The 13,759-nt window shown below is 30.7% G+C and overlaps 1 protein-coding gene across 2 annotated transcripts; it reads left to right on the top strand.

Annotated features, from left to right (window-relative positions):
- The first annotated feature begins 9,899 nt into the window (after positions 1-9,899).
- LOC102615554 (probable NAD(P)H dehydrogenase (quinone) FQR1-like 1) lies at positions 9,900-12,738 on the top strand. 2 transcript variants are annotated; one of them, XM_006467874.4, is made up of 4 exons: positions 9,900-10,063; positions 11,308-11,401; positions 11,941-12,203; positions 12,326-12,738. In XM_006467874.4, exons 1-4 carry the CDS (start codon positions 10,041-10,043, stop codon positions 12,555-12,557), a joined length of 612 nt encoding a protein of 203 aa, XP_006467937.1. In that variant the 5' UTR covers positions 9,900-10,040; the 3' UTR covers positions 12,558-12,738. The 2 variants fall into 2 exon arrangements, with proteins under 2 accessions (XP_006467937.1, XP_024951405.1); XM_025095637.2 differs by lacking the exons at positions 9,900-10,063; positions 11,308-11,401 and adding an exon at positions 11,408-11,572.
- Positions 12,739-13,759: the final 1,021 nt, after the last annotated feature.

The following is a 13,759-nucleotide window of genomic DNA, read 5'->3' as shown; positions in this document are numbered from 1 at the left end:
TTTTTTGTGTCTATTTTTTGTTGGCAAACTTCTTCTCGCTTAAGGTATTAAATGAAAGTCACTGCAGGAAAAAAATTAAATAAAAATTCCATCTGGACAAGATGATCTGTTTTGAACACAGAAAACCCGGGATCTTTTTTTTTGACAAATGATTTGGTTGGTAGTTTGGATGGTTAGTTATGAACTGATAAGCTATTTAATTGAAGTGATCACAGAAAAAGCAAAATTTTAAATTTCTTCTGGACAATATGATCTACTTAGGATGTGCAAAACATGGGATCTTCGTTTCCACAGATGATTGATTGCTAAACTGGAAGGTGAGCAATGGTGCTTGCTAATTGAATTTCTTACAATCCTTTTGTTCTGTATATTGTTGTGGCCTGAACGTCATGTCTTATCACTTGCACAATGTTCTTTAGTATATTAATCGTGGTAGATCTCCATTACTATTTACTTAATTATACACTTGAAGTTGAGTTGAATTCTTCATGCCCAGCTTTTGACATGCTGCTCACTTTAGATAGCTGCTCAGTGCTTGAAATAAAACAGTACTAACACTTGTCTTTTTTTGTCATGGAAGGAATATGGGGTGAAAATGATCTTTGTTTGCATGTTGTGGCATGATTTCAATGGATCTGCAATTGAAGTCTGAGAACAAGTACGAATTGGATGATTCAGTTCGTATAGTTCTGTTAAATTTGTCTCTGATGATACCCTTTGCTTTGATTCCATAGGTTTATGTGATTTGCTATTTTTTCAACCAGGCAGAATATCCTTCTACCATTAGAGGTTGTTGGTTTGATACTTTGATTTAAATTGAGAAAAGGGCATGCCGGTTTTATGATTCCTTGAGGGTTGTGGTATTTTAAAAATGCATGGATGTGGATTTAGACTATTGATGGGAAGAGCAACTATTTATAGAAGCCCATGGCCATGGCCTTGTTATGACTTGCTAGTTTAGTGACAGTATTTTGAGAAAAATGTGGAGACTGGGAAGCTTTTGGGTCGTATCTAATTTGACTTGGTAAAATTATGATACTTATTTTGTTGATAATTTTTATTTAGGGTTTCCCTGAAAATTGAGGTTTTCATTTGTTGATTTTGGCTTTTGGCTTAAGGATATGTTATTTATGTCTTGGGTATTTTTAAGATTTGAGGTTTTGTAATTCAAGTCATGAGGTTAATGTATTTGTTGTGATAATTCTCCAATTTACTTCCCTTAGGCTGTGTGTGATTGGTGTCTCATTAACCTTGTACTTGTACGTCTCTCTGCTGCATTCAGCTTTGCTTGTATAGTTGTAATTCTCTACCCATATATATGAAAGGATGTCGGTTTGATAATGATAGATGTATGCTAATTAAATGTTGAAATTATGTTGCTAAGCTGGAAAAGTGTCTTATGATTTATTATTGTTACTTTTATTTGAAAAGAAAGTCCTTGTTTGGTTGGTAATTGCAATGCAATCTGGTAGGTTGTTTCTGGTTAGATTTCCCGGTGATGGAAAAAGTGATTAAATCTATTTGAATTATTTATTGAAATCGGGTAAGATGCCTCTGGTTGCCAAACTAGACTCGTTTGTTGTTTCCTTTTTTTTTTTTTTCGAATGAATTAAAAAAATTGATGATTCTATCCTTAGCTGCCTGCCGACTAATAGTCCAATACCTGTAATATAACGATATTATGGACAATAACGTTGTTCATTATGTAATATATTTCAGTGCCGGTTCTTCCTAGCCTTGTTTGTGATTTGACTGACTGATTATTCTATCCATTGGCTACGTATTTACCATCGCTAGCATGCTTTTGATCTTTAATAGATTATTCAATACGGTGGATAAAATTCAGAAGGGGACTGTTTCAAATATTGGAGATAAACTAACGGTGTATTTACTAATTAATAATTGAAATGAATTAAATAAGTGAGAATTAATAAAAATATACATGACAACATCAACAATAATATATGACGAAAAAAGAAAAGATAACAACAATAATAATAATCATCATCATATTTGCAAAGTGATGCCGTTTCCTGCATGCGAGATCAATGGCAGGTAGCTGCTTCCATTCAAGATCAGCTGGCGACACGTTAGCGTCTGCTATTTCCAGCAATGAAAGGTGTCGCTGCTGTGATTTTGGGTTGCTGCTGATCTGATGAATTGGAGAAGTTGCCGCTTCGGTGCGCTAACGACGATAGGTGCTATTGCTCGATGCAAGACAGATGGCTGGTCGTCGGCAGCTGGGCGATTGGCAATGGCAGGTGTTATGATACTGGTTCTATTTTGGGTGCTGTTGCCTGGTTCAATGGCATCTTGATTTTTGTTTTATTTTTTTATTTTTTTTGCTTTTTATATTTTTATGATTCAATGAGGACAAAGCGGAAATTTAGATATTTGGGTAAGAATACTTTTGTTAGTACAAGAAATGGGTTCTAATTCTCAATCCCCTTTGAGAATTAGAATTATAGTAATGATTCTCAAAATTATGGACCTCATAAGAATTTTATTATGATTCCAAACCTTTAATTTATAATTAAATGATTTATTCATTTCGATTCCATAAATTCCATACCACTTATTGATATGCAAACACTCCATGAAGCCATTTTACGCTTTCCTAAGAGGGGAGAAAACTTTTGGGTGGGACGGGTGCTGAGGTGGTGCGACCACTTATGGCTGGTCTTATGGGTCTTTTAATGGGATTTACAAATATTTTCTTTTAAATGATAAGAATTTCATATTATTTAATTTGTAGGTCACATTGATGGGATTCATCTAAGTGGTCGGACGCACCATTTTAGCAAGTTTTAAAATGTGAGGCGTGTCACATTTTTTTAGTGATCATAAAATCACTGAAAAGTGCTTTGAAATTGACCCTTGCTCACAGCCGAAGAGTGAAACCTTAAAATATTCATCCTATGAATTGTATGCAAGAGAAGCTCATATAGAAATAGAAGTGTGTCCTGGTCCTTTTTTAATTGGCTAGGATTTTTTACAAGAATCCTTGTGTTATGTACTAAAAACTGAAGTGATGCTGATGCACTTCGGCTAGCAATAGCATTTGGGAAAAAAAATGAAAAAAAAAATGCGCGTGTTAATAATAAATTAAATCAAATTAAATAATAGTAATTAAATATCTCTATTTGAACAGTCCTGGTTAAGCAGGTGAACCATGCAGATTGCAGATAAAGGATAAGATTAATAATCAATGATTATGGGGTTTTGCATACTACGAGTTAATAATGGCCATTTTTAAATGCGTAAACGGGATGCAGCGATTGAGGGTATTGATGAGGTGGGGAGCACGCTTCAAGACAATGGTATTGATGCCATCATTCTTTAATTTTGATGCCTCCAGGGCCCCAGGCACCTACGATAAATACCAATGTGCCAACCTTGTGGTAAATATTTCAAGCCAAAAATAGCTTTCAAGTATTCAATGCAATTGGGAAATAAAAAATTTCAAAAAAAAATTACGACCGTAAATTCAACATTTACGATTAAAACTACTGAATTCTCTTCTCTTCCTCTAATTCTTTTTTCGCACTTACTATTTTTGAATTACGGATATCACACGCGTAAGAATTAAGAACCGGCACAATACTCTGAATTTTACATCCAAACCTCTCCTTTTAACTCTCTGGAAAGAACATGCAACTTCTTACTCAAAACTTGGAAACATTATGAAAATAATAAGGGAATAAGTGGTATATGTTGATTACAATAGAAGCTAAAATAGTAGGATTTTGAACGAGAATTAGACAAAATCAACGCTAATGGAATGCCAAATTTTCTAGACCAATTAGGGAATCACGCAGTTGATACAGATAAAGGATATAAGATAGTAATTAATCATATGAAAATGCGTGAACGGGACGAAATTGAAGGGCATGAATGATTGGTTTAATTAATAGCAGAAGCACGCTTCAAGACCAAGGTTATTGATGTTATCTTTTAGAATTTAGATGCATGCCTTGAGACACAGAGAGAACAAGAAGTTTTCCCGCCATGCTTGGCGATCAATATGCCCTACCATTGTCTCCTCATTGCAATATCTTCTTTAAGTCATTATAACAAGATAACTCCAATAAGGTGCAGCCATTTTATAGAACAACTTCAACATAGGGACAAATAATCAATTTTGAAAAGACTTATTGTTAACATCTTTCAGATATAAATCCAAATGATTCTCGCGAGAAGATTGATCTTAATTTTGTGATACTAGCGAGTTTAATAAAATCCCTATTGAATGACAAACGTAATTATAACTCTTTAATCAGATTGACCAGCACATCCTCTCCTTAACTCATAACTATAAAGTAATGGGTTTGAGCCTTTCACTAGCCATGAGAGTTTATGTTATGTATTTCTTTAGACTTTATACATATGTTAATATTTCTTTGGGTTTATTCTTATTTATCTATTTGTAAATTGTGTTGCATATAATATTCCAAAAAAAAATATCTACTTTCCTTGTTAGATACATGGCCTTGTTTCTCAACTCCAAAATGCCTCGTGGACATTACTAGAGTTTTAATTGTTCATTTGTGTTCTATCTAATAAAGTAGACAGTCAAATGATAAAGAACTGGTGCTTAACAAAAATATGTGATGTGGTTTAGGGGTGACCATATTCAAGTATTTGAAATTGATCAGTTCAAGAATTTTTTTTTATTTCAAATTCTGAAAAATGAACCAGTCTGATTCACTTTATATCAATTTATAATCAGTTCTATTATTGATTATTATTGGTTTTCTACCAATTTATTCTATTTTCGACTTTTAATTTTGGTTCTTAAAAACTAAACTAAATAAACCGATCACGGTAGAAAGTTGGGGCTTCTTTGGGATTGTTTTTTTAAGGCACAAAAGTGACTTTGAAATGTCAAGAACTAACTTCGTTTTTTAATAAATTTGTTTAGAAATCACTTTTGCAAAATTACCAGATCCTACAATAAATTTTGAAAAGTAAAGAAAGAGTAATTTTTCAAAATCAAATTTTGAGAATCAGTTTTATATTTAATACAATTCCATATAAATCCTCATATATATTATAAAAATTCAAAATTATCCTTACTAAATAGGAAATAAAATAATTAACTTTAAAGATATTATTATTACCACTTATATTGAAATAACAAAATAAAAATATAATTAATAGTATAAAATATTTATTTTAGTTATCAATTATTATATATATACAACAAAAAAGTATTTTATATACATGTTTATAAATTTATAAAATAAGTTTTTTTCAACTTTATGCCCAATTCAGTAATGTGCATTTTTACCGTACTTGACACTCAAATTTACCAAACACATATGATTGCTTTTATAATTCATAGCATTTTTTAAAATAAATTTAATCAAACGTTTAACTAATTCTTTTCACGGCTGATTATTTCTATAATACAACTAACAACAAATATTTTAAAAACTACAGCTTTACCAAACATTAGATGGTCCAATTTAGTTATGTGTAATTTTGGCCACTCCTAAATTGTTATTAAGATTTGATTATCTCATGATTATTGCTTTCTACATACATATAACTTAGAATATATAATTTGTGATTAAAATTAACGGTTACGAGTAAGACGTTTAAGCAAAAGTTCGTAGGATCCACTAACACCAATTCACACGATAAATATAGTTGTTGGGTCCATCTTTATTGGGTTGGGTTGTTAATAGATCAACCACTCAATCAGTCAATCCATTAAAACCTATTCTATAAGGGATTGGATTTCAGCTTAATGTTAAAAACAATTCACCCATTACCATTAACATTTAAGATTAATAATTTCATAAATTTTATACCTTAAATTATAAAATTTTTTAAAAAAAATAAATTGACTACTTATGTATAGTTAAAACAAATGCTAAAATTCATGAGTATTTGTTATAAAATCTGTAGCCATTACTATACATTTGTGTTCTTATTATGTAACTCAATTCTCTTTTTATAATTTTTTTCTTAAGAATTTAATCAATGATATTGGTGCCTAGAACTAAATACTTCATTTTTTTTAGATAGTATTTGATAATGTAAAACATGAAGAATATTAATATTTTCTTTTATTTGATATTATATTCTTAAAGAGCTTTATTTTATAAATTGTTATTTTTGTTTTAAATAAAAAATATAATACCAAAAATAATGAATTAAATGGCTTGATTTGGGTAACACTATAATGATAGAAAATGGTTTCGATTTCTCTTTTTCGGTCCAATAAGTTAACGAATGTATTCGAATATGTATAATTTAACACTACCTTTGCTTGGTTTAACATAACCCCTTGGTCCTCTTTCTAAAATTTTAACCACTTCAGGCCTTCAAGGGAAAGCCAACCTCGAATAATCTTCATGATCCTTTGCATCTTCTTGCCACTACAACACTCAAAATTAGCCACCGTTTTGTTATCGGGAAGGGAGTTCCCCTCTCCTGCCAGCATCCTTTAATTTCATATATTTTTAGTTTTCTATTTTAGTTTTTGTTCAACTCGTAAACATTTTATTTATGATGATCCTTTTGATGCGACAGCTATGGTACTCAAAATACACTCATATTGGTGACAGTTATATTAACTTTGATGGTAAGGTTTGGAGGTTCCGATGGTCCTGGGGCAGTGGTATTTATGTATGTTCTCTAATGAAAATTTCTGTAAGTGTGCCTCTATGATTTTTTCGTTTTGTGTACGTTTTTTTTTTTTTTTTTAATGAGTTATCTTGTTTTTATTTTCCACTTTTTTTTTTTTAATTTTTATTGTTTTGCAATGGTTTTAGCTATTCGTATGGGGATTTATTTGGATGATGTTGATTTTAGTTAGACAGTGCCCTTATTTTTTGGCTTATGGTTTACTAGCGAGATTGGTTTTATTTCCATGGATGGTTAAGTAGGATTAATTAGAGCTGGCAAAATTTGACACGACCCGATTACCCGACACGAACACGACATAAATAAATGGGTATGGGTCGTCAAATTTAACACGATTATTAAATGGGTCGGGTCCGGGTCAACACGATTTTTTTCCGTGTCGGGTTTGGGTTAAAATTCTTGACCCATTTACCCGATCAATGACCCGATTATATTTTCTATTTTAAAATAATTTACATATTCTTATCATTAAAACTCAAATATTAGAGATGATTTTCTTTTTTTTTTATTCTTTAAAATGGTGAATATAAATACAGTGTTTTATTTATAAAATTTTAAATATATTTAGAGCTTCAATAGTGTAAATGTGTAAAAATTGATAGACATGTATATTTTATAATATTGATATATAATATTATATATATAATTAAAACCTCAATAGTGTAAATGTGTAATATATTGGTAGATATGTATATTTTATAATATGGATAAATTATTTATGTATGTATGTACATACGTATGTATGATAGTGTGTAAATATTTGATGTAACTTTTGTTCAATATATAGATATTAAATGGGTTATTGGGTAACCCGATTATTTTTCCGTGTCGGGTTTGGGTCTCAATGTTTTGACACGATTATTAAATGGGTCGGGTTTGGGTTGACCTAAATTTGACACGACACGAAGCTGACACGATACGAACACGACCCGATGACCCGTTTTGCCAGCTCTAGGATTAATTATGCATGGTGCTAAAACATAATTTTCAGATTGGTATATTAGCGATAATTTTCAGATTCCTGAAAGAGAAATTGTTGAATATGTGTGCGAATTAGTTTGCTTACGGGGAACCTATGTAACAATGATGCAAATGAATGCTGTTCTGTACATGACCTATTGATTGCATCATTACACATGCTATCTTTCACATGTTATATTATTCTACTTGCGAGTTCTAACAAAATACTCATGCAATGAAGCTTCATAAATCATAATCAGCGGAAATTATGACACAGTAAACCCTCAGATTCTTGAAAGAGAAATTGTTGAATATGTGTGCGAATTAGTTTGCTTACGGGGAACCTATGTAACAATGATGCAAATGAATGCTGTTCTGTACATGACCTATTGATTGCATCATTACACATGTTACAAGTATCATTTGTATATCAATTATTCTACTTGCGAGTTCTAACAAAATACTCATGCAATGAAGCTTCATAAATCATAATCAGCGGAAATAAATGCAGTGGTCAAAACAGCGACTCTTTCTAAACGTAAGCTACACGAACTCTTTTAACACAAACAATTTATTCTATGTAAATCAATGCAATTTTTATTGTATTATATTGTTTTCTGAATTTGTCAATGCAATTTGATACTGATAAAAACAATCTATTATTTAATAAAAAAGACGATATTTAAATGTTCATCTCGGAATGATAGCCAATGGCAATTTGCATAAATAAATAAAGTCAACGATCACGACATCGTAACTGATGACATGATGCATCAGCTTCCGTGTCCAGCCTGTTCCATAGATTGTGGCTTATGATTTGCATTATTGTTATATTGAGATATGCTATTTATATTTATTATAAAGGCAAATCCTAAGTTACAATCACTCACACGAACAGTAGTTGTGTGGAAATTTATTTGTTCCGGCCATTTCAAGAATATGTTTTCCAGTCACTTCAAGAATATCGAAAACATATGTAATTATTATAAAAAATCTTATAATACGTTTACACTATCTTAGGTTGATTTATATTACCTAATTACTTTCTGTTAACTTTATCACTCACGAATAAAGAATCTAAAATAAAAATTTATTGTGCAAGAAAGAGGTTGAAAACTTGTATGTAATCTAGATCAAACTTGCTTTAGTTTAAAATTTGAAATCAACCACCTATTGCTATCAATATTTATATACAAAACTTTTTATTTAAGTAATAATAAATTTACTAATGGAAAATTTTAAATTTATTTTTTTAAGTAAATTGTGACACAAATTTTCAAATAAAGATGTTATGATGATTTTGATTTTTGAGTACATGTGATTTGTAATGGATCTTTAAACAAGTATACATTTTTGTATGGTCTAAATTTAGTTATTTATTAACTAACAATCTAGTGACTTTATTTGCTCACATAAAGATTAGATCATAAGAGAATTCAAGCACAAAAGTTTCTATGTTAAGGATTGTAATTTTGTGGTTTGGTTGGATGACATCGAATCCTAAATTCTTTATAGTTTTTCTTTATTTTTAATGCATTTCATTTTTATTCGAAAAAGAAAAATCTAGCCTAATATAAAATTTTGAAATCAACCCTTTATAGTATGTAAATATGTAAAAGATCATACTAATTAGAAATATAATAATACATATTATGGTTGAGAATTTTTTTCATTTATTTTTTTTACCTTAAATTAAGAAAAAAATCTAGCGGTTAATTTCATACAATCTAATCGTTAAAATTCATTGTGTTCTTGCATAATTAGTTCAATTTAACATCATCTTAATATGACATAATTGATTCATAAGATCTAATATGTGTGTTGTATAAATAATGCCTTCTCTGCCGGAATTATTTAAGAAAGAAAATTCTAAAATGATATGTCATGTACAATTATTTTTCATAATCTTTAAAACAATTTATTTGACTATTTCATAGTTCAGGTGATGATTATAATAATCTCATCTATGATCATATTTTTCTTTATTAAGATGATTTTAGGATGAGTATCAGTAGCGTCTTTATGGGAAAAAAAAAACAAAATCTTTTGATTCAAATTTTCTTCCCTTAAATTGCATCGCAAATTCATGTAAGGTTGAAATTTTTAATAACTACAACCCATCTACAAAGAGAAATAAGGAATTCTAATCTCAAATTTTGATTAGGATGACGATGATGATGTGTATGACATCAACGCCCGAAATTGCACGCTAATTAAAGAAATAATTAAGAAAAGAAAATGACTCCACTAATGATGCAATCAGCCAGCCGTTAACACTACACACCAAGAAATAAATGGCACTATAAATAAAGGGTCCCCTCCACTTCATTTTTCCTTACATTATCTACGTATCATTCACTTTTCACGTTCTTGCTTCAAAGTTTACAACAAATTTACACAGAGAAAGTGAAAAAGGCTCGGAATCCATGGCCACCAAAGTCTATATTGTGTTAGCATTGCTCTTTTTCCTATTTTCAGTTTCTTGTTTCTATTAATAATTCACTGAATTTCTCTTTATTTGCAATACTTTAGAGATCATATTTTGTCAGTTTTGTATCATTTAGTGCAGTACTATTTAAAAAGCAACTGGGCTATTTGTGATTTGAGTTTATTTATTTACATGATTGTTAAGTTGGTTTGCCATGTATCAATTAGCATGTTTTTAAGTACTAAATCATCTTGATCCTTGTATTAATCCTGTGGTTTACTGTAATTTTACTTCTTTTTTTTTTTTTTAATTTTCAGGTATTGCTCTGTTCTCGCTTCATAATTCTCCAATTTTTCATTTTTATTTTGATGATTTTGATAGCTTCTATGTTTTTTTTTCATAAGAATTCAACTTAATTTTATTTCATATCTTTGAATACATTAGGTGTAGGCTGATCAAAATGTAGATGATATTTTCAGTTTTAAAAGGGTTTTTGTGTTAATCTTTTTCTGGAAAACTTCTTTAAGGTTCCAGTTTATAATGGTGGCCCTTTCATCAACAAATAAATTGAGGATTAAAAAAAAAGGGAGAATATTTTATGCCTGGATACAATGAGGCATTGATTCAATGATATGGAAATAAGAGAGAATAGAAACCATAGAAATTCATTAGTTTGAAACTTTAATGTCCCTGCCTGGCAAGTAATATCTTGAACTTGTGGTCTATTTACCTGCTACGTTTGTTTGATTTGATTTTAATTTTTGCACTCACCTGTTGAAAGAGGCCCTGTCTTTGAGTTTTTGTATTACATGTGTGAATCCAAGTCCATGATTTTCTGGGTTTGCTGATGAGGTATTTCTGCTGTCAATTTTTCTTCAAACCCCGAAAAATCGATTGTGAAACGCAGTCTATCTTTTGACAATATAATAATGGAGAGTGAAATGCTAGCTACCTCAAAGCTTTTTAGAGAAGGCGGTCCCATTGTTCATCATTGTGGAGTCTAGTTCAATTGTATAAGATTTTGTATTATTATGCCTTTCATCATTCATTGCTTGAGGATATGGATAAGTTCTTTTATTTTACTTTTGGATTTCAAAAATGAAACTTGTATTAAATTGGCTTTATATGGTATATCTCTTGGAAGTAAACATGTACAGAAAAATGGCCAGTCAATGTGTATCCATATAAAGCTTAGCTCTGAATTGTGTGTAAGAGTTCAATTCATAGTCAAATAGTGATGTCAAAACATTGGGTGTCTGTTACAGTTACTATTCCATGTATGGACATGTTGAGAAGCTGGCTGAAGAGATACAGAAAGGAGCTGCATCTGTTGAAGGAGTGGAAGCAAAACTATGGCAGGTTTGTGATTGTCATTCCATAAGTACCTTCTTGCAACAGGCTGAAATATATGGTGGCTGCCGTTGAATGAAGGCATCTATCACTTTCAGTTTCCTAGATTTAGATTGACCAGAGACGCAGAACACTTTAACTTTGTTTTTGAGTACATCTTGTTTGGCGGAGGAAACAGCGGTGCGTTTTACATTCATTAATTGATAATTTTGAGGTTGGAATTATTATTTTATTCTATTTTATTTATTCATTTTTTAATAGCTTGCACGAGTGCTTGACCAGGGGAGGCTTAACGCTTCAACAATAGAGATAAGATCGTTTTAACAATCCAAAAGCCAACTGATAAGGTTTTCTTGACAAAGTAGCTATCAGCGGCTAATTGTAGTTGACTAAATCTGCACACATGTTGTTAAAATGTGCTACCAATCTTGCAAATTAATATGATGAACTCCTTTAACGATTACCAGCCGTCATGAATCTGGTTTAATTTCCATCCTTCTAATATAAGTGGGGGATGGAGATATGTGATGCATAGTTGATCATTGCAGGTACCTGAAACACTATCAGAAGATGTTCTTGGAAAGATGGGTGCTGGACCAAAGAGTGATGTACCTACCATTACACCTAATGAGCTTGCAGAGGCTGATGGGATTCTTCTTGGCTTCCCCACTAGGTTTGGAATGATGGCTGCTCAATTCAAGGCGTTTCTGGATGCAACTGGAGGTCTATGGAGATCACAACAGCTTGCCGGTAAACCTGCTGGAATTTTCTACAGCACTGGATCTCAAGGTGGTGGACAAGAGACTACCCCGTGAGTTTCCTATACTGTTTGTTATTTATGGAGAGATTGCAGAAATAGAAAAGGAAATGCTGCATTAACATTTTTTTTTTCCTCACCTTGCTTATAGCTTTATTAATCGGAAATTTATGCAGCTTGACAGCCATTACTCAGCTGGTTCACCATGGAATGATCTTCGTGCCCATTGGATACACATTTGGAGCTGGCATGTCTGAGATGGAGAAAGTCAAGGGTGGTAGCCCCTATGGTGCTGGAACTTTTGCTGGGGATGGCTCGAGACAGCCTTCAGAGCTTGAACTAGCGCAAGCTTTTCACCAGGGAAAGTACTTTGCTGGTATTACAAAGAAGCTCAAGGGATCTGCTTAGGCGTCATTGACAATACCAACTCTGCAGTTGCAATTCACTTTGTCTTGTTTCACAGCCGCAGTCACCAGTCTCCAACTTCCTTTTTCTTGTACTGAAAATAATATTTGCTTCTCGTATTAGTTTTCACAAAACTCTCTCTTTCCTCATAAATAAAATGGTGCTAAACCAGTTGTGCGAGTCATCTTAAGATCTATTTTTTCACATATATTAACAATTTTAAATTCGATTTCTGCTAAATTTGACATATATCTGCTAAATTTAAACATTTTTTTTTTTTACAATTGGGTCGTATAATTAATAGGCTTTCTGAATTCTTATTGGAAAGGGAAATTCTGGTCACACCTTCAAAACCTTTTTCACAAGTGGGGTGCGCCAAATATTTGGAAGAGTAATGTTATGCTTCCTCTCTTTGAATACTTAATTGAGATACTTACTGATGTAACGTCTTATTTATTATTTATTGAGTAGAAATAGATTAATAATTAACAATAAAATCAATTAATATTATATACATGGCATTAAATAATTAAGGAAAATTATCATTGCACCACTTTTTTTTTGCTTTATGTTCATCCAACCACCAAAAAATTATAACATGTTCTCTACACTATATATTTTTTTTAATTTGTATCAACTAGCCACTTTTTAACTAACACCGTTAAATAATTTAAATGAAATGATAATTTTACCCTTAAATAAATTAAAAGACCATTTTATTTTTACAAAAACTTTGAAAAATAAGAAAAATATAATTATAAAAATACTCCTAAATTTAATTAAAAATAAATCCCAAACAAAGGTGCTCAACTAATTTTTATTTAATTTAGATTTTGCAAAATTTTTATAAAAATGACTGAATTTATTTATTAAAAATTATAATTTTGTAAAATTTTATTAAAATAACTGAATTTATTTATTAAAAAATAAATCCTAAAATTTTAATAATTTAGGGGATTTTTATTAAATTCTAAAATTTTTTAATTATAATTTTGAGCACCTTTGTTTGGGATTTATTTTTTATTAAACTTAGGGGTATTTTTATAATTATAATTTTCTTATTTTTTAAAGTTTTTGTAAAATAAAATGATCTTTTAATTTATTTAGGAGTAAAATTATTATTTCATTTAAATTATTTAACGGTGTTAGTTAAAAAGTGGCTAGTTGATACAAATTAAAAAAAAAAAGTAGTGCAAAGAATATGT

Source organism: Citrus sinensis, chromosome 2, assembly GCF_022201045.2.
Source record: "Citrus sinensis cultivar Valencia sweet orange chromosome 2, DVS_A1.0, whole genome shotgun sequence".
NCBI lineage: Eukaryota > Viridiplantae > Streptophyta > Magnoliopsida > Sapindales > Rutaceae > Citrus > Citrus sinensis.
Note: the sequence above shows the minus strand (reverse complement) of the source record. Positions and strands in the feature narration are given on the sequence as shown.

Bases quoted from the DNA above. Each gene is read 5' to 3' on its own strand.
- LOC102615554 (XM_006467874.4), top strand. From the start codon at position 10,041: ATGGCCACCAAAGTCTATATTGT. The intron at 10,064-11,307 runs GTTAGCATTGCT...TGTCTGTTACAG, and splicing joins GCCACCAAAGTCTATATTGT to TTACTATTCCATGTATGGAC. The intron at 11,402-11,940 runs GTTTGTGATTGT...TGATCATTGCAG, and splicing joins TGGAAGCAAAACTATGGCAG to GTACCTGAAACACTATCAGA.